Source organism: Osmia lignaria, chromosome 16 (assembly GCF_051020975.1).
Source record: "Osmia lignaria lignaria isolate PbOS001 chromosome 16, iyOsmLign1, whole genome shotgun sequence".
Lineage (NCBI taxonomy): Eukaryota > Metazoa > Arthropoda > Insecta > Hymenoptera > Megachilidae > Osmia > Osmia lignaria.
In genome coordinates, this window is record NC_135047.1 from 7,499,350 (window position 1) to 7,521,091 (window position 21,742).

General features: G+C 46.9%; 1 protein-coding gene across 19 annotated transcripts in view; it reads left to right on the top strand.

The window, feature by feature from the left end:
• Positions 1–21,742, top strand: part of LOC117600878 (serine/threonine-protein kinase MARK2) — a 41,943-nt gene that overhangs the window by 643 nt on the left and 19,558 nt on the right. For 6 of the 19 annotated variants that reach the window (XM_034316857.2, XM_034316868.2, XM_034316866.2 and 3 more), the window contains exon 1: positions 19,822–21,698. In XM_034316857.2, the coding sequence (XP_034172748.1) occupies positions 21,025–21,698 (674 nt within the window). In that variant the 5' untranslated portion in view covers positions 19,822–21,024. Of the gene's footprint in view, positions 1–8,462; positions 8,885–11,429; positions 12,364–17,323; positions 17,974–19,821; positions 21,699–21,742 lie in introns of those variants that run through there. The other 13 variants (XM_034316872.2, XM_034316877.2, XM_034316873.2 and 10 more) reach the window with 12 other exon arrangements.

Consider the following 21,742-nt stretch of genomic DNA (forward strand, 5'->3'; position numbering starts at 1 on the left):
GTGCAGCGCGTTTGCGGCAATTCTTTTTTATTTAAACAGGATCAATTCTCTTTTATTTTAACCAGACAAATATTTGCATCTTCGATCCTCTGATAACTATCATTTTCCCAAGGAACGCGAACCATCGTCCGAGCATAATCGTTCACGCATTATTGGTAATGTTGCTCTGTTGTGAAATACGCGCGATTCAAACGTGCTTCGTGACGTCTTTGACCAGCGATATAATACTAACAGCAAAATGCTTGCCGAGAAACAACACGAAAGCGTGTTGCCCGTTTTATACCGATCCGATACGTGAAATCGAAGCTAGTTCGATCGGCGGAAACTGTGCGATCACCCGTTCGGCTATCACCGATTCCGTTTCGCGGATCAAGAAACGAGCAATAGTCGTCGCGATGACTCGGCCGAACAGGTTTTCACGACTGGTTGCTTTCGAATTTTCTCTCGCCAGTGGCCACTAAGCACACTCGCCGACGTATCCTCGGCGCACCGGAGCTTTCACGTTTTCATTATCGAAGCACGATGCTCCTCGAGAGACAACGCGATCGCGTACAACTCTTTCATCTGCGAAACTTGCGTAGGAGGTTTCCTAGACCTTGAACAGGACTCGTTGGCCGAATATGGTTTCGATAGCACGGCCGTTTACGAAATCGCCGTTCAGCAACGAGGTTTCTTTCTAGATAACTAAATTGTAAGGTAAGCGAACGGTTGTTTGATAACGAGCACGTAAAGAAGGAAGAAAAAGCTTTGATTTCAGCGTTGTTTCGGCTTTGTCGAGTGTCGCGTTACCGGTCTCTTCAATCTCGACGAATTAGACGTCTGGCAGAATTGTATGGGCGCTGAGTCGTTTACGAACGTCGCGCTCCTACAACCAGTCGAGTTTAACTAGGCTCGAGAGCGACTCTTCTTCCCGTTGTCGGTATCTCTTTTCTTCCCGTTTGCCAGAGTTTCGCTCTTTCCGTCGGCAAGCCACGCGACAGCTCGTTTCGTTTGCTAAATTGTTCGTTGAGCTCAATTCGAACCGCGGCGACGCGACGTCCACGAGTCCGATGACGTTCACTCCGATCGTCTGCTCACCTTTCTCAGAAAACGTTATTTAACTTTCGTCCGCGAAAATCACCGTTTCATTAACCCGTTATCCAAAGAACACATCGTTCGAGTGAAAAAAAAAAGGAAAAAACACTCGTGAAATTTAACGATGCGTTTATTGAAAGATCATGTTAATTGAGAGGAAAATACATCATATTAGCATACGTCGTCTTTAAGATAAATTAACTCTTCTTCGTTCACTTTTTATCACGCTTCGTGAAGAACGTGTAACAAAAAGTGAAGATGTTTTCTGCTTGAAAAATGACCATTTAAGTTGAAGGGATAAACAGAACGAAATTTGCTAATTTATTTATAGCGATACAGCGTATGGTGGAATATACTTTATAATAGAATCGGTAAATAAGAGCGTTGGATCGTCGATGCTGATGTAAAGATCGCGCATTCTTGACAATGGCTACGTATTGCCGAATTTAGACGTATCTATTATACGTTCCCTGTCCGCGGTGCCAAGCAACGTGTTAGAGACAGAGTAAGAGTTTGCACAAAGTTAGTTAAAATAGTTTGGAAGTGTAGACGATTAAACTATATCCATCGGTCGTTGCTAGATAAAAATAGTCGAAGTAGCTGATCGTTCGGGTCGCACGCGACCGTTCGAGTATCGATTAATGGCCAGTATCGTGGATAAAAGGCGAAGGAAAAAGGGTTGTCGGGTTAGGTATCGTACGATTATCCTGCAGGGTCGTTCGAAAGGATTTTCTAACGCGTTGTCAGCTTAAAGGGGTTATTTGTTCACCTTGAATCGCGCGGATCCGATTGACCGCGAACTTAGCGCTCTTGTTAGCTGACGCCTAAGTTTAGCCACTTTCTTAAACGTTGACGTTTATAATTATTCGTTAAGCGTGAATTTAGTCCACGGCATTTCGCCAATTCGCCGGACCGTCATGCGTTCGATGTTTCTTTCCTCCTCCCTTGCCCCCTCGGCCATTTTGTCGAGCCACGTCGACTCGAACCTTTCTATACGTACAGTATCGGTCTGCAATTTGCTTTTCGTCGCTCGTCGAATTTTCAAATTTTCAAATTTCATACAAAATGATAGCGATCTATCGATCGCCGCTCGAATATCGCCTCGCAATCTCGTTAGCTTTTCAGCTTCGATACTTTCGACGCGTATGGACCTTGAGGATCGCGTACAGTTCGTGGCAGAAATAAATTATCGAAGCATCTACTTTTGATATGTTCGATATCAATCGTGTATTAATGCATTATGGATCTTTAGTCCACGATCGCCATTTTCTTGGACTTCACCCCAGGGTTCATAGTCGTTAAAGGGTTAAAGGTCAAAATAAAAAGCGTACTAAATTCTTTATAACTTGCTCTGAATTTTATTATCTCTTGAATCGATCGCATTTTCTAAGACCCATATCTGTGTGTTTTTAATTTTCCTGTAAAGAATTCGCGCGGTATTTGCAGCGTTCGCGTCGTTCGGACGAACTTCCGGTAAAGGTGATTCGTTGCAAATCACCGGTAGAGTTTTGCTCTTCGAAACATTATAGAAGGCAACGCCAGATGGCGATCGCTGTCTTTCTGTTCGAATCCGTGTAACGTGAGAGGAGACAAAGGCAGGCGATCGACGATGCACTTTGTTGGCTGTACCCTGGCTGAACGGAGCCAATGAGTTTGCGATATAAAGCAATTTCGAAAGACGATCTTTTATCAAGATTATTGCTGGATCTTGTGACAGCACATCATCCACACGCTAGATTAAAAATATTTGAAAATGAATTTTATCCTATGTTGTAAGAGGAATTAGACCGCAAAAGTCTTTATTATTATTATTTATGGAAAGAAGATGAGCGTATAATACAAATAATTCAACGATACTGTATGCATTCTGAATCCTCGCCGATTGTTCGTCGCTGACAAGAAGTTTCAACTTGCCAAACGCATTGTCGAACTTCCGTGCATTCATAAAACTGCAGCGAACAACAGCTAAGAGGAAAGGGACGAATGGGTGATTGCCATAAATGGTAGCACGACCGCTCATCGAGAATCAATTGTCCTCGAGCTGGTGCAGCTTCACGATAGCGCTGCAACCTCGACTCGTGTCAATTGTTTTCACGTCGATCTCCACCTACGAGAAGTCGCTGTCGCGAACAGCCCCGTGAAACCTCTGTTGGATGACTGCGAACGAAGCAGGACTTACCTTCAAAACTTGGCGCACCTAGTCGTCGAAATTTCCCAAAAATCGAGATGCGCCTGTCCGAGAATCAGAGGTTTTCCTTCAAAGAAAATTGAAACGTTCGATAAAGACAAAGACGTACAAAAAGCAGACAAAACCTTGACCTTTCTCCCGAGAAAAGCAGCTTATCGTGAGCACGAAAAATCTGGGCGAGATGTTGCCGTTTCAGCAGCCACCGAAAATCTTCGCTCCGATTCGAGTACCGCCCCCTTGATGCATCGATCGGACACGCGTATCAGGTTTTAGCCAACGCAGGTTCGTTTACGGATTTCGTTCGAGAGCGATTCCTGCCACGATAGCAGCTACTAACTGTTATTCGCAGCTCGAAAGGGTTAGCTTCTTCATTTCGTCCCACTAAATCGCCCATTCCGTGTCTTTCGGGCGCTAATTTATCGCTGATGCGTCAAAAAATGCAAACAATACCTTCGAGAGCAACTTTGTCGCTTAACAAGGGGAACTACCCAAGTGTTACACTCACTTATTAATGAAACTTTGCCAGCTTGTAGAGCTCGTCGAGCTGAACACGCCTATACCCCCTTTTCGGGGCAGACGGCTAATTGTTTAAAAGATATTAACAATTACAGTTAGTTACTGCTTACATTCTGAAGTATGACAAACTCACACATACAACTCGCAATCTAGAAATCCACGGTTCAAATCCTTGGTTCCCAACATTTTTTTTTTTTTTTTTAATGATAATTTGTCTCTTTTTGAATAACTATTACATAAAAATTATCATAAAAAAAAAAAATTTTTTTTGGGAACCAAGGATTTGAACCGAGGATCTTCAGATTGCGAGTCATGGATCCGCTCCGTGGTTAAACACATGACTCGCAATCTAAAGGTCCTCGGTTCAAATCCTTGGTTCCCACTTTTTTTTTTTTTTTTTTTTTTTATGATAACTTGTCTCTTTTTGAATAACTAAAATTCTATATAATTCTAAATTAAAATTCTATATCAGTTCTCCGTATAACACTGCTCGAGTCGCGTATACGAAGGTGCTATTGCACTTTCTCCAAAGTGATTAGCAATCGGCTTAAATTGGAAAATGAAACGATCGATGTGGAATAGTTGCACCGCTGATGAATCGACTTCCACGGTACTGCACGCCGCCATTTGCACTGCCATTCAGCATATTAATTCTGTAGACACAGTGTCCACTGTTCTTTCCTCCTATTGGGTCGAGGGATCACGCGTTCCATGGAAATAAATGAAAATTCTCGCTCAAAGTACTCTAATATCTAATGGATCAAGCCCCTTCACCGTGCTGTAGAACCGATTCGTTAAAGGGAAACCACACCTTAGAGGCATTTTTTCGCGGTTATATCGTTCCTGGCTGCGATTACGTAAGCAAACTCGACTCGAGTTGGCTCGGTTGGTCCCGTTGTCGTTGCGATGAGATCACGACGAAAGCGATGTCGCGGTATCGATTCAATAATACTGGTAAATATTTTCCGCTTCCCCGCTATCTCTCACCGCGAGAAACTTTGCCTTGCGCTTAATCGTGCCCGACTTATCGGCCATAACGTAACCAGGCGTTGTTTGTTCAACTGGCGAACGCTCTCTTTCCTTCGCTGAACGTCGTGGAATTTAAGAGAACAAGGCGTCGAGAAATACGCGTTCCCTGTTTTAGATGCAACAGGAAAAAAGAGAAAGGAAAAACGTGGTTGAGCAACCGTTCAACTCGGGACGGCTACAAGATCAACGGAAGTCTTTTTCTCGATTGCATCGCTTCTGAGACTGCGCACGGTTAAAACTGTCCGAGACGATCATTCGTCGAAAAATTCGACAACGCAAGACATTTCGCAATTCTCTAACCTGCTTTCCTCGAAAGGAAAATTGAAACGTTCGGAGAACGCTTGATTTCTTTGAAATATGCGGCGAAAACGCATTTCTTACGGGTGCACTCCTTTCAAGAGCGCTTCTATTCTTAATACAATGCCAAGGACGCGTGTTTCACCCACTTCGTGTTGATTATACGGGTTTGGGGGATCGATAAATCGAAGGTTTTGCGCACGCGGCACGTGTGTACAGCAATAATAATACCCACCTTTGGGGATCGGACGAAAACCGTGAATCTTTAACAAAGTACAAAGTACTTCCGCTCCGATCTCAGAATACCTGTATCTTTAAACTCGTCTTCCCTTTTGGGATCAAACGATCGAGAACCGACGTGCATTTGCCCGCTGCACATTTTCTCTTTCAACACGGTCGATCGTCTGAAACTTTCATTCTCGCGAAAATACGTTTCTGACAATGAGATGAATCAAGCGTGCGTTGAAATTGAATTGATTCGCTTCGCGAACGCTGCTGAAAGGTTCAAGAAACTTGTCGATTCGCTTTTTATTCGCAAACTGGACCTTATATTGCCTCGTCACCTTGCAAATCTCCAACAATCGCGATTTCTACCTTTAATTCGCTCGCGGAATCGAGATTCCTGCGATTGCTTCGTTGGGAACGATAAAGAAGATCGATGCTACCGGCGTTTACTTGATCCAATTTTCCTACCGGACACGTATCGTACGCGTATTTATAGCACGAAAAACAAGCAAAATAACGCAGCAGCATTTTCGGTTAAATCCATCTGCAGCATCCTTGCACGAACGCAACGGCGCGAAAGATTCCGAGGTTTTCGAAACGGAAATCGTTGTTGACGAAACGGATAAGCGATTCCTTTTTATCGAAATGACGCTAACGGTAGCGATTAGGCGAGCGGGGTCGCGGCCATTGCGTCACTCTTTATTAAAATGACTAGTTCGTAATGTTCACGGGGAGGGAAAAAAAAAATTGGTGAATGTGTTTGTGAGTCATGAATCACGGAAGAATACGAATGATAAAAGTGAAACGTAAGAGGCATAGATAGAAATCTTGCCGTCTATACATGTGGAAATGCCTTTCTGCATGCATCTTTGTTAAAAAAGAAAAAGCGCTTTTCTCCGATTGAAAGGATAAAAATGCATGAAAGGTAAACGATCTTTGGTCCGATTCCACTTTGTTTACGCGGTGTCTCGCGTGTTCGATAAACATTTTCAGCGTTATTGATTCATCCGTGACAGCAAACTTATTTTTAAGACTCGAGCAGAAATGATTCGACGCGACGCGAGCGTCATAAATGAATCGAATTTCGATCCTCGTTTATGAAGGATAATTGAGCGAAAATGGTGATAAAAATAGCGTATGTCTGGGTCATCGTTCGCGCTGTGTAAGAGCGATTTGCATGGTAGACATGATATGTAGGATATTGTTTTTTAGTGTCAACTGTTGGTAAGGAGCGTTAAAATAGTGTTACACCCTTCGGTTTTTCCCTGAACGCCATGAACCACTGATTAAGTAGGTTGATCTTTGCGCGCACGAAGAGACGGTGTCAAGGATGTGTACGCGCACTCGATCGCAGGATCAATAATGGCGTTCGTTCCAATTTGATTTCGCTATGCGACTTTCGCTTTCATTTCACAAACCATTCTTTTACGAATTAACCCTTTGACTGCTCAGTACTCTACTTTGTGTCACTTCTCAATTTATTTTTTCATTTTTTTGTTTTTGCTTCAGTATCAGTAATACGCACTGATAACTTTCATTTGATTATGATTAAAATATGCGAGAAACTAAATATGGACACGTTATGTGCGTCCATAGTCTGCACAGACAGCTTTCACCTGATGCATATGTGCGTCCATAGCAGTCAAAGAGTTAACAATAACGAGAAATTTTGATCTGCATCGTTTCGGAGCGAGTGCTAGCAAGAGGCACAGAATAAAGTAACGAAATTAAGGAAATGCCATCAAAGTTGTACAAGTTCACCTTGACATTACCGCGGTTTTTAGTCACGAGACCAGCCGCTGGAGACTCGTTCCACGCGTCTTATACGATGTATCGAGTCCCAAAGTCAATTAATCTAATGGATCCATCTCTCTGCCTCTCCATCCCGAACTATCTTCTCCATTCTCTTCGCGTTTGAAACTTCCTCCGTTCCGTGCCTCTCTCTCTCTCTCTCTCTGATACGATCGCGTTATTCGTTGCACAACGAGCGTATCTAGGCGCGGTGCTGTCTGTTTAATTTCTATTCAACCGGTGGCATTCGATGCACGCAGAAATGCATGCACCGAACGACGTTACGCGTGACTAGAGTAAATGCAGAGTGCATAAAAGAAGTTCGTAGTCTCTGACTCGTAAGCGCACCTACTGACCTCATCGACTAAACGTCATGCTATCCGATGATACCCGCACGAATTACCGTATCGATGCTCGTTGAAACCGATCATCAATCAGACCTGTCGCCCTTATCCCGCCACCAAAATTCGAACCCCGATCGGCTCGTTTGAACGCGACACCCTTTGATCGCGAAATTCCTCCACCCACAAGATATTTCGTAACGTTACCCAATCAGCTTATTAACGAACAACATAAACGCAATAAAAACAGAACACTTGAATTTGTTTTCCAGTTGCAATTATTTTTCTCGTCTCTCGTTTCGAATACTTAACCGCTGTCGCTGTTAAATGATGCATCATCGTGTATGGGAACAAAGGATCGAAACGACTCGTTGAATAAAATAAGCGAAACAGGTGGGATTAGTGATACTAACTGCAAAAGGTGGACCCTGATCGTTTACGTTGCGACATTGCGGCTTAAGAGGCAGCTCAGGACGGACGTTGCAACAGGCTACTTCTGAATAAAGTATTTCTCTTTTGTTTTGTTAAATCGTTACTCTTTTATAAAAATAGAAAAATGTCCGTACTCGGAAACAAGGTCAAATGTGACATGACGGTGTTTACACGAACTTTTTCCATTATCTTCGTGTCCAACGTTTATCGTCGAAGCGTTTCCCAGATGTTATGAAACATCCAGTATGCGCCTTGAGAAAGTTACCGCTCGGATAGTCGGAGCGACGCGTTTCAGCGCCGGTCAGAGGGTTGAGTCGCGAGGGTCGAATCCGCGAATTTTCCGAAGCGCATCGAGACGAGAAAAAGCAGGGTGCAGGACGGGTTGTTTTGCTCTCATTGCTACCCGGTGTCTCGATGAAACGTGCGTTTGTGTGCTTCGAACGCGTCGGTATGCGTGCACATGTAGACACGATGCGATGTGTGAGAGAAAAAGAGAGGAGAAACAGGGTGAGAGTAAGAGAGAGAGAGAAGAGAGAGAGGGCCGAAGCGTATCGGCGGTGTAAGATCCAGTAACGAAAGAGCTCGACTCGAGCGGAGCTCGCGTGTCCCCGTCACGGCCGTTCTACGCTCAGTTAGCCGGAGACTCGCGATCGAGCAGCACACTCGCGCGATCTGTTCGCTAATATTCCTTCGACGAACCGGCCCGTCGATTGCACTTCCATCGACGCCAGTCACCCTGTCTTCCGTTTGATTTCCGTCCACCAGGATACGGTAAACGAAGTCGGAAAGCACGTGGCAGCGCGACGCTTTAACACCCCGACCTCCCCTCGTCCTCTTGTAATCGCTTTTCGATGCAAGTATCTATCGTGGCGCGAGTGTCGACAGTGCGAGAGGAATAATCGATCCGTGGGATGCAAATGTCGTTTGACTCATCCTGCCGTAGCCGAGATACGCTGCGCGTATCCAGAGAAGGTGAACGAGTTACTTCAAGGTATACACCGTGATTTCTTTCGATCTGCCCCGCTCCGCTCCGCACCCGTTTTGTTCTCTTCGAACGCATGGTGCTCGATTTAGGATCCTAGAATAGGATACTAATCAAGGATCTCTGTGCGAGACACAGAGTATCCGAAACGCTGAGCAACACGAGCTATTCGATAATTAACATTACGGATGGATAGGTTGATTCCAGCACGCGGTTATGGGTCGATCGTGAATCGCATAATGGTACGGGCAGATTGGCACGCGATAGGAAGACAAATCGGGAGCATTAATCCTATCGATAGACATATACGATGTGGTATAGTTATTGACAGACGTTACATGGGTCGAACAAGGACGCGATTAGCTGCGATACCACGGATAACGGTCTCCGTCGTGCGAAATTAAAAACGCTTAATGGTCGATAAATTCGATCGGGACTTGATTTTTAATCCGCGTACAATCGGACGATTCGTGTCGCTTATTTATTAAGGTTCGTCCGGGGACGCCCTAAAAAGGCACGTCGGATTTCCCGATCGAACCGCTTCGAAATCGCTCGATTCCATATGGAATTTGATCGTTCTCGAATTTAACACGAGAGGAATTACGCCGCGACTCGTGACATTGACTGTCGTAGCTTTATCAATTGAACTGGCAACTAGAGCCGCGAATGGCCGACGATGCGTGACGCGGGTAACGATCGGTCACATTGCGTGGCCGATCGCGTACTCGCCTCGCCTTCTAATTTGCCCATCGATGCAACAGGTTCATCCGCGACCATGATACCAACTCCTTCCTTCCTTTGCCGATTCCACGCGAAACATCGAAGAAACAAAATGCTCGGTTTCGAATGCTACTCTCCCGCGCCTGGCTCTCGAGCCGTTTCACCGTGGAATCTAGTGGAACCGGTCTTCCAGCCGATACCCTCTAGCCGTTCTCGTAGTTGCACCAACCGGAGAATCGAACCTACGTGGATCACTGTTGGAATATTTCGTGAACGACTTGGTCGTCGGAGGCAGACGTCCGTGCAATATCGCGGTTTCATTAACGTTCAGCACGCGCAATTACCGTTGGAAAGTCGTTAACTGTCCGACTCTCTGTGAAATGCTGCGAGCAAAGTGGACGTGGTCGTTTACCGTACGTCATAGTAGCCACGCTATATAGTCTAAGGTTACGTACTTGTCCGCGTATCGAAGAACTGGCCTAATTCGTTTAACTTAACGACATTAGGAAGTCGGGCACGCGTTCCTCCTCGTCTCTGCCCCGCGCTCGATCGGCCAGCAAATCCATGCCATTGTTCACCACGGTACGAACGCGATCGCGTCTTATTTTACCCCTTTGGAATCGAATAATTAAACATTGTTGGTTAGGTGCAAGTGTATAAACGTATTTTCGAATCGCGAAGAGGCAATAAGAAATTTCATTCAAGTTTGTCCATGGTGCAGCGTGGCGTGGGTAGAATGCATCGTGCGGGTACAATGATACGCACCACCGAGCTCTCAAGGAGACCCATTCGCGCATACGTTAAAGTCCATCGACGCTGCCAAGAGTTCGAGACACCTACAAACTCAAAGTAGGTAGTTTCGTTCGTTAAATGAACCCTTTAAAGTATCGCGATCGGATTTGGTTAAGCATAAATCGTACACCACCGATTTCGTCGATTCAAAGGGTGTCTTCGAAGAAAGTACGGTCGAATAACCAGAGTTTGCATTAACAAAAGATTTTCCGTGCAATTCGAATCGATGACAAGCGATTTAAGTGGATTCCGGCTCAAGTGGATTTACCCCTGCTTCCGCGGCATAAAATCCCTTATTATAATCCAAAGTGATCGGTTCTAATAGAATCGATTACATAATTTTTTGATAAAACGGCGTTATCGACTAACAAACGGTAAAGGCAAGGACGATTTGTCGGATCACGGGATATTTCGCGAATCTTGGGTCACCGATCGATGCCCGATTTATTACTCCATCCTTGGGAGACTCGGCAGTCGTAGGGAAGCGTTTGTTACCCGTTCGCGGTTTACCCGTCGCGCGCAACTTCTTCAATCGACGTTGTCGATTCATAGCGCGCGTTTATAACCTTCGATTAATCGCCGTCGTAGAAAATTCCATTATCGACGACGCGTGACGAGTGAGCAAAAACACACTGTTCCGGTCGCGACGTCTTCGTCGTGGGTCAACAATCTTTTCGTCGATTACCGTCTAGATAAGTTTGCCAAGCATAAACGATACTCAAACGAATTTGCAGCAGCGTTGTTTACAAATCGTAGCGGGATTCGATTAGATACCGCAGCCGTTTCTCGAACAAGAATCCAATGGTCGAAGTTTGAAAGTGGAAGCTCGCGAAACCCGGTCCCCTGAATTTGCACCTGCCGCGCCGATCAGGCAAAACACCTGCACCTTCTGCAGATTTGCCCTTTCCCAAACGCCTTCCTGCCTCGCCGTGCTTCGTGAAATTTCAACCGCAAATCCACGCGCGTTGAAAGGAAAAAGAGGTCGCGCTGCCACTCGCAAATTTACCGCTTACGTCATTTGGAATATTTTTTTCTCTCGCAGGATTACTGCCAGAGCAGTAAAACCATTGTTGTCTATCATAAAAGCATTCTGGTGAGAACACGCGCGAGTGCGCGATCGGTTTCTACATCGAAAGTACAAAGTTGAGCTAGTGAGTGGAAAGAGAAACGTGACTATTCCTGCGACGATTCAATGATCTCGGCACGAAAGAATTCAACAGAATCGTTCCGCTTAATCCGTGTATCGTTGGGATACGGGATCGACGTGAAGTGGAAGAACGCGTTGGAGAAGTAGTTGTTCTTGGAAAAAAACGAGAATAAACCTTGGTGGTTAGAAGGAGCAGAGAGGGATGCGCGTGCTGGTGTAGAGGGTGCCGGGAGTACAGGTGGACGAGAACGCGTCGAAGCGAGAAGAGCGAGAGGAAAGTGGAGGAAAGGAGCAAAAGCAGGCAGCTTCGAACACCGGTCGGAGGGGTTGCTAGGAGATAACCTTTGCGCGTACGGATAAAAGAAAAGTCGCCAGTATTGCGCCACGCGGGGATAACCTGGCTGGCATGTACGTGACCGAGACGGCTGGTCATAAAGTAGCACCGACGCCCACAGCCAGGGCAAAGATGGTCGAGTACAAAGGTGCGAACGAACACGGTGGTGAACGGGGTGGTGCCGGTGGTGGTGGAGGCGGCGGAGGTGGCGGAGGTGGCACTCACCTGGCCGCAACAGTAAAAAACACCGTACGCCGTCTGCTTCGTCGCACGAAAAGCCACCGAGAAGCCCCGGCGACGAACGCGAACGCGATCACGCCAACGGCGAATGGAAATCGCGCAAACAATCAAGCTACCATAAGGAATAAGCCAAACAACGCGAACGATCAAGCCGCGAGAAGATCTCAGCCTCCTCTCCCACCGTCCTTCGAGCAACACCCAAGCAGAAACAGCTACGCCAAACGACACCAAGCCAAGCCACGCGTCAAACTTCAGGTAAGAAAATGCCGAGACAGCCGGAGGGAGGTATCCTTGGCGATATCGCCTCTCGAATCTCTCGATATATCGCGCAGAGCAGCTGCGAATCCTTATAATCGCGAAAACGAGTTTCCCGCCTCACCTCCCGATCGATTGAGTAATTCACGTTATGTATTACGTACTCGGCGTACCTCCATGGCCTGACTCCTCTTCGCAACTTCGATTTACGTAATCGCGATGTAAACAACTTCTTCGTAAATTAACAATTTATTCCATTTGTTTTCCCGATGACGCGTCCCGGAACATCACCGGACGCTTACGCAACGAACCAACAATTTCGCGTTGAAAATGTTTCTATGTATATGTATATTAAGAACGGCATTTGGCAGACAAACGCCTGGATCGACAGGAGGGACTATTAGGAATCATCTGCAAGAAAATTTACCGTTTCCACGAATTCTCTTCGCAGATGGTACTTAAAGGAAGTTCCAGCGAAACGATTGCCGTTGGTCGTTAACGACATAATTGACCCGGTCAAAGCGCGTACCAGCTAGTTTAATTGCCGTTCGAATAGCTCGAGTCGTGAGCGGCATGTAACGAGATGGTTCGTCTCGATTCCAGCAGACTTATCTTATCGTTTTAAAATTTCCGTTCTACCGTCATTCGACGAACGGCGCGGGGCGTCGCGTCGCAGCGAGTGGAAAAGTGCGACGGGTCTTCGCGACTTCAGCCTCCAGCAGCCGCGATAATTGCTTCCTTCGTGGCGAAACAATAGATCCTCGTCGATGTAACCGTACTCGTGAAACGCTTCTTTGTTCGACGAAACACTCGTTCGTTCTCTGGCTAAACCATCGCGTCGATCGATGCTTGCTTAAAAGGAAAGACTCCGTTTCACGCTGTATACACGGGATCGACGCGTGTTCCTTTTACAGAGGCGACACCTGAATCGCAAACCGCGACATCGATGTCGCGTCTACAGGCGCCCGCTATCTAATCTATCGTCGGAAGATGCATTTTTCTTCCGCGTCTGCTGATTCGGTTAGGCGCCAGGTTAATTCGTGTCGGCCAGGTGGCATAAATCAAAGCAATGCTGGAGGACACTGGTGAAAATAGCGTGGTACGACATTCCGCGGTTATCGATACTCATTAACTTCTCTCGTTACCTTCCTTTCACCGTTCGGCAATGCGTACACCCGTCGCAAACCCGTGTAACAGAGGTGTCCACCTTTGCCGTCCGTGCAGCTGTTCGAACCACCGACTCGTGCGCTTTTATTTATGAAAGTAACAACAACACGCGATACTTTCGCCTCCGCTTTGCTACAAAATTTCATTCTCTTACACAGTCGCGTGCCTTCTATCCTAACGTATCCGCCCCCGTTCAAACGGCGTAACGAAAGATTTCTCGGCGCCCCAGTCTCCCTGCGTCTCAAAGAAAGCGTATCGCATAAAACGATTCGCGTAATTTCATTAGAACAGACGTTGAAATATTAACGCGAAGATAGCGTCGGTTGCGAAACGCGACCTTGATAGATCGTGAACTCGAGGCGCGATTTTATTGCGCTATTAGGTTAGCGGAATCAGACGAATTTATTTGTTAGGTATGTGACTAATGCTGTGTTTAGGATGGAACTCGTCGTTTCCCGAGGCAAAGACACGCGAGTGCCGGTGCATAGATGCGGCACCAGGTTGCACGTGCAGCAACGAAACTCGTCCAATAACAGCGTGCAATGAACTCTCCGCGTTATTCTCCGCGTTTGTCCTCGCGGTGATTACCGTTCAAAAACGCCGCTCATGAATTACGTGCAAGTGCAGATGCAGCGCAAGTTCGAGGTCGCACGGCCGGCCGAACTTGAGAAATTCGTTGATCATGGAATATTTTAGGTTTCTCAGAATTTCCACTTATCTCGCGTTATGTTTTCGGTGTAATATTAATATTTAAACCAGTTGTTTCACTTTGGGGGAATGTGGAAAATGTACGAAACCGATGTCGGTGAAAGTAGTTGATTAATTCGCGTTATCTTATGCAAGAAACTTACGTAAGACTGCATTTTGCAGTCTCCTAATTAAATTCGCCAGGTTTGCGAATAATTGTGGCGCGATAACGTATTTATTAACGCCACTCCCATGCTTATCATAGGTACGCGAGTATTATTCTATCTCTCGTCGGTAAACAAGATGACGCGAAATTATTGAAACGAGAGCTTATCGTCTTTTTAACGCGTTATCAGAGGTCAGAAGGACTCTGAAAATAGTTTGTTTTTGTTTGAGAATGGATAATTACCGCGAGGCATGGCACTGCCAGCTTCCGGTTCATACGATTTTAAAATTTTTCATTAACGCTTTCACCGTTAGCTCACCTCTATTTAAGGAGGATAACGGGTATCTTAAGCTCGATGATGATCGAAAGATGTGGAAATAGAGGAATCGCTGTATCATCGCGATTTCGTGTCGGGTTTGCGCGCGAGGTTGCGTGAAATTCTAATTAACAGGAAGCAACGACCGATATCCAAAGGCGATAGACCGCGCGGATGAAAAGTTGGTTGCACGGTGACGGTAAATATTCTTTGTCGACACCGGTTAACAACGGCTCAAATGTACTTTAAACGATTCACTTCCGTGATAGCCATCAGGGGTCCGTCCGTATGTGCATAGTCAACGTTCGTACGAACATTGGTTGGGAGTTTTATCAAGGCCGTTTCTATTTAACCAGCCGAGTTCCCCTAGCGTGCACAGCGATCGTATTGAAAAATTATTTTCAACAATCTTTCAGACGACCTGCAACCGTCTAAAAATGTTGGACCCTCGTTTAAGGTTAAACATTCCATCCTACCGTTTCGATAATCGTTGCTCAATCTCTAGTTCGTTCCGGATAGATTGGAGTTTTGCAGCTCGCTGGTTGCACAAGCAATCTCGTAATCACTGTCCAACGATCGGTCCATGGTTAGGCCTCGTTGTAACTGGTAATTACTAGCGAAACAAGGAAAATGTAATCTCGTAGCAAACTGCGTAATCAGTGTTCGATGAATGTTCGACAAATGTTATTCGAAGGATAGAATGAATAAATAAGAAAACGATCGTATTCTCGAAGCGTGTAGATCGTTTGAGGAATGAATCGGAGGTCGCGTTAGCGAGTGGTCGATGCATCGTGCCAATGCATGGTCGATGGGATCGTCCAGCTCGGTGTAATCTCATTGTCGGTCGCCTCGAGTGCATCGACACCGGGATAACAGAGAAGGAGAGACGTTGCAGCGACGTTCGAGCGAAGGGGATGCAAATAAGCTCGCGACCTCGCTCTTGTAATTTTCGCCATTTCTTCTTTCTCCGACAGCCGTCATTTACCACCTGATAAATACTCGTGAGAAACGTTTCAGAGCGTGAAGGTCGTCGCGATGTTTCGTGACTGGTAACAGCAACGATGAAATGGGAAAAAAGTGAAACGAACATGTTCTCGTGCATGTTCAGAGAGTAATTAGTGGTTGGTACATTGCGAAATTGCCATGGTAAACATGCACACGCGATTCTATCCTAATTTACACGCCCTAACTAATTGTCCTTAATTAATTGTTCGATCGAAAGGATGCTGGCAAGTTTGCGAAACTTGATTTTTCAACGACAAATTTATTATTTTCCTTTTGCTTTTTCGATCGTTGCCAACTCGATTCCAGCAACGCTCTCTCGACCCATTCGCTTCCGTTCCGCATCGATTGGCAGCCGGTGCTTCTCGTTTACGGTTGAACGATCCCGCGGTTCTCCCCGTTGTCGCAGCCTACTTTAGAAAACGTTTACGCCAACGTTTTCCGCGCCTAGTCGCGACCTATCTGCCTCGTCCTCCTCTTCAACCGATCGGCGCTCGTTCGAGCATCCAAGCTCGAGAATCAATCGTCCCTCCTCTCGTTGACCGGGAAAAGAGAGTAACTAGAGTACGAAACGATGTTCTCGATTCAAGATAGAGGCTGGTTAACAGACGTCTACAAACGGCTTCGCGCCGCTAGTTTTTCTCTTCTACTTTTGAAACAGCATTCCCGAACTTGGTCGTTCTGAAAATCTTCCAACATACAAATTATGTTCTTTCTTTTCTGGCTGCTTGCAATCAGAGCGAGAACTTTGTTACACTTTCTTTCTCTACTATACTTTGATGAATTTCAGGCAAGGATTCGATCTGCCGATCAAGACCCTAACTTACCACGAAACGGCATTCGAACAGAAGGAACGAAGGTCGCGATCACGGCAATCTCTCTGGTCAGTATTCTCCGAGACGCGGACCTTGAGAGTCGCGGTCGATCTCAAGAAGAAGGCACGCGTTTCTTTTTCGTTTCCATCATCGTTCCCTCTGGAACGCGCTCGAAATCGAGAAATCCCTTGGAAGGTGTAGAACGATCCTCCGAGCTCGATTAATGGCGCAACGCGAACGCTGTAACAGCCTTCTCCGCGTTCATTATCGACTTTTATTTATACGGCGACGCTAGTCGTAGGCGTCGAATCGTAATGGCTCCGAGATACGCCACGCATGGAAGGTTGGAGTGTTTCTGAACGCGTGGCATCTAGTATACTTCCGACGCGCCTGGCCATCGTTTCGTCGATTTTTTACTCCTGGAAAATGTCAATCCGCGGTATTTCGAGGTACACCTTGAACCAGGAGTCGTAATCATCCTGCAGGTCGGAGCGATCGATGATCGCGCTAGGTTTCGTAGAAGGTCGAGGACCATGAAATTCGAGCAAAGTTGAAAAGTCAGCTGAGCTACCGATCGATCGAGGAAATAGCAAATGAAAACGACTGGTGCGAAATGAAATAGAAATATCGGTGGCACCAAAGCGACAGTGCACAGACCTGCTATCGGCACTTGCACTTTGAGCTCGCGCCACGGCCACGATAGGCGTTCGTCATGAGAACGGGCGAGGTGCGGTTAGGTTAGGTTAGCTGACACGGAGACAAGACGAAGGGAAACGGAACGAACCGAGTCGAGTCGAGTGGAATCGAGTCGACTTGGCTAGATCGGTTCTCGATCCTCGACGCGGGACGCTCCGGCGGTCCGCATGAGTCACGAACGTGGCTTTCGCCGGTTGCTCGTTGCGCGCAGTTGATCGCAGCTTGTACACTAGCTCTCTCGCCGGTGCATTTCGTCTGGTTAATACGTACGATGCAGTCGGCGTGCACGACGGCACTCGTCCCATTCGACCGGATGGACATGGAGGAGAGCGAAGCGCGTTTCGGTGCAGGCTGACGCGGTTCGCTCGATCGCGTCCTTCGATAGTTTCCTAGTTTCGAAACGCGACGAGTATCGCCGCGATCTCGCCGCGCTCCGGAGACTTTGTTCGTTGTCGACGGGGCAAGAAGAGTGAAAAAGAGAGTGCACGAGTGCGAGTGCTCGGACGCGGAAAGCCGGTGAACGCGACCGGAAGAGCGCGTGTTTGCCTCGGATCGGGTAACGAACGCGAGTGAACGCAGTTCTATAATCCATCGTAAACGCTTGTTCTCATTCGGAAAAACGCATATGCGATGCGAAAATCAAACAACAGTGAGTGAAACGAGAGAAAAATAAAATGGACGGAAAGGAAGATAGGCATTAACGGTTTATGTAACTTGCGTGTAACTGCACAGTTACGGAGAACGGTGTATGCTGGTAATTAGTACGCTAACCACCTTAGTTTTGTTTCTTTTTATCTTGGCAACGTTGATTTCGAATAATCGCAACTAACTTCGATCCTTTCCTTCGTGATCGTTCAAGGGTGGAAAAGTAAAAGGGGAGGAGATGGCTATCGTAAATTGGTATCCGAACAAATGCGTTAAGGTCGCGCTCGATAAATTACTGTCGCCGTATTAATTAGAGGCTATAACGCGGCTGGGCTGCCTTGAAAATCCTTCGTCCGCCTAGTAAGCGATCGGCACGAATCGGTGCTAACAATTACCAAGCGTTCGAACCATAATACCTATTTTATTCGGCCGCGAGCGACAGGTAACGCGTTAGGTTCACGTGGGTGAAACGCGTGTCCGATTAGAAGCGAGTACATGTACCATTTTTCTCGCGCCTCGGCCTTGCCGGACACCTGTTCGATTCTTAACCGCTACGGACGGCTTACCGCTGCGTTTCAACAAAAGGCAAAGCGTAACTACCATTTCAACCCTTTCACGACCACCAATCCGTATATGGGTTCAAATTGAATCACTAGTACTCTTGTCGCGGACTAAGGACCCACGTGTACGAATCGCACGGCACAGCACTTACGTTGCCACGTAAACTGGCGTGTTTTCTAGGGAATCCATTATTCAGTATTTTCCAAGCGAAAAAGCTTTTCACTTTCAGACGGTATATTTATCGAGCCGATAACGAATCTATTCTAAAAGTCGCCCCTTTTTCTACGTTTTACCGCTTTTGTTCACGAAACAAACTCGTACGTAATGGCAGAAGAACGATAAAACTTTATCGCCCCACTCCTAGCCAGATTTGACCGCTTTTTCCAATTCTTCTGCTGAACGACGCGACCGTAAGAAGAAAACGCGCACGCGTACACATCGATAGCGAAAATATCTTATCGCCGATCACGGTGCGGTCGTAAAGAATGGCTCGCAATCGGCAGCCGAGTGAATTTTTTTTCCAAACAACGATATAGATGCTGGCGAATGAAAAAGAACCCTCGATTCCCGTCGCTCTTCGATACCGAACGCGCGCTCCGAAATGTTGGCCACGCTCCAGCAACCCTCGAAACGTACTTCGCGATGCTGTTTCAAAGCGACGCGTTTCTAATTTTGCTTGACACGCGCACACGTCGGAATATCGCGGTGACGAAACGCGTTCGCTATAGAATCGGAATCTCTTATCTGAATCACCAGGTTGACTCGATCCCGCGAATCGTTCCCGTTTCCTGACACCAGTCCAACGTGTTCGACGCGGTTTTTTTCCCTCCAATTACCAGAAATCTCGATTCGATCGAAAGTCGATCAGCAGTCGGCGTCCTTCGAGGAAGGTAGACTCTCTGTCGAGGGAAAAACGTTCAAGGTAATTACGAACGATGTAAGGCACTCGAGATAGTAGAGTGCGCGGGTTGAACAAACACATCCAACAGGTACAAATTTCTCTTGTTTAATGACGCGGTATTTCTATTCGTTAGACATCTCTTTTTCCTATTTGAATCTTTAAATTCCAGCGAAAAATGGCAAGAATTTGCATTACACACGCAGTGTACATATTTTCCTTGAAACGAGCGTGTTCGAAAGATTCTCGCAGCGGGTATCCGGTCTGAGTTAGGTAGACGGTATCGCTTATCACCATCTACCGCTGATAACGGTCTGACGAAGTCAAGTTGGCCGGTCGAGCGCTTATCGTTCGGGGGAAATGGACCCAGTTCTTCGTAACCGGCCGTCCGTGTTCAACCTTTCATCGTTCCTTCCAGCGATTCGTTAATTCTGCGTAAAGTCTCGCTTTCCATGGTGCGTTTCGGAGGAAAAATCAAGTGCGTTTCATTAGGTGCATCCAATGTGTCGCATTATCGCGGGATCGGTTCCGCGCGTTATCGCTCCGCCCGACGATAACGATCGATCAAGCGAACGGAAAGGTCGTTCTCGATCGAGCGTCGTCGAATCGCGACGTTCTTAATCTCGAAATTTTCTTGCACGGTGCTCGCGAGTCGAATCGATCGGGTAAGCGAACAGAGTTTCCCGTTTTCTTTTCGCGTTTATCGTAGTCGACGGAAACGAGTAGTTCGCGCTACGTTTCTACACCAAATTTTCCATCGAGCACCTGGTTCTGCTCGAAGAGAGAAGCGGGTTCTCAAGCGAAACGTGTCAGCCGCGTATGGTCGGAATCGTTTAGAACGTATCTACTGTTTGAACGCGAGTTCGCGGCTACCGAGCGATAAGCCAAGAGGTAAAATAAAGCCGCAAAGTTGAGTCAACAGCTTGAAAGTATAAGGTGCGTGCGCACACCTTTATCGTTCGATGCGCCGTAATGTTCTCATTTTCGTGATATCGTTAAACCCCACTGTTCTTTTTTTCTTTTCTTTTTTCTTTTTTTTTGGATTCTTTTTTTTCGTTAATCGATTAGGATGATGTTTAAGGACTCGCGTAGTTCTTACAACAAAGAGAAATCAAGAGTGCCTTGTTGCCTGAGAAACTTTCGAGCGACGGAGTAAGCAAAGTTGTTTGGCCAGGAGCAAAGTTTAAGAGGCAACAAGCGGAGGGACTTTTAGAAAAAGCGTGTGTTTCGATGGTGGAAAGCTTTCGTGTCCTCCAACAAGTGTGTCTGTACGCGTCGCTGCTTTTTGCTTGTCGATATTTATACATGTAATTGTGGCAACGAAGGAAGAGGAGAGGATCGTTGAAAGATCGTTTCTCGTGCTCGGGTTTTGGGTAAATGTGAACCTGTCGATAGTGGTGGTATATCGTCGCATCGTCGACCCGTGGATCGTTCAACGTGAATCGACAAGCCCGTGGGGTTCTTCACGAGGATAACGAATGTTTTTCTAACAGAAATCGAGCCGACAACCAGCCCGTCGACTTTGATCCGCTCGTTCGACGAGTCCATGTTGAAGGATCACGTGGGTCCGTTTAAAAGTTTGCCAAGAGTCCGGACAGGAAGACGCGAGGAGGCAAGGCTGGTCGCGTATCGAGCGGAAGACGATAGGTTCTTTCTTCTTGACTGGTGGCAAAGCTGGCCAAAAGTGTGACCGAGTGAATTCTGCGCCATGGACGATCGGGATAGTTTGTTCTGTCGGTCGCATCCGAACAGAGGCTCGATTCGAGGGCAAAGTGGTCGCAAGAACGTCGCAACGAGCGTTGTTGCGATGACGGACAATCAGCGTCGTGCGATGCCTCGACGGAGCAAGGAAACGAATGATAATTCAGCCGCGAGTGGAAGACTCGCCGCACCTCTCACGGCGTTCGATAACCTGAAGCAATGGGAACTGGTAGAGGATGATCGCGGTCTGCAAGTGGTGGAGAAGAAAAACTCTGCCAATCCTGTCCCCAGGAACGTCGAACGTTCCTCGAACTCCGCCGAGATTCGAACTCCGCCTTTCGCCGCGAGAAAGACGCTTCCGGCGAGCCCCGTGATGGACCCGAATATCGGGGAAAAGCTGATGGCCTTCAGAGACTCGAAGATCGTTCAGCCGATCGCGGTGCCTCGAGATAGTCTGAATTTGATCTTGAAACAACCGAAGGGCCCCGCCACGGGAAGCACCGACATGCTTCAACGTTTGGAGCAGCAGGTCAAGGCCATCGAAATGGACACACTCGCGGCCAGAACGCGTCCATTGGAGATCAGCTCCGATTTCGAATCCGAAATTCAATACAGGGACCTTCGATACAGGGAACACGAGGATCTACTTCGAAACGTGACGGATGACGACGAGGCCGAGGGGTAAAATTTTCTCTCTACTCATCGTAACGCGACCCTTCCCTTTT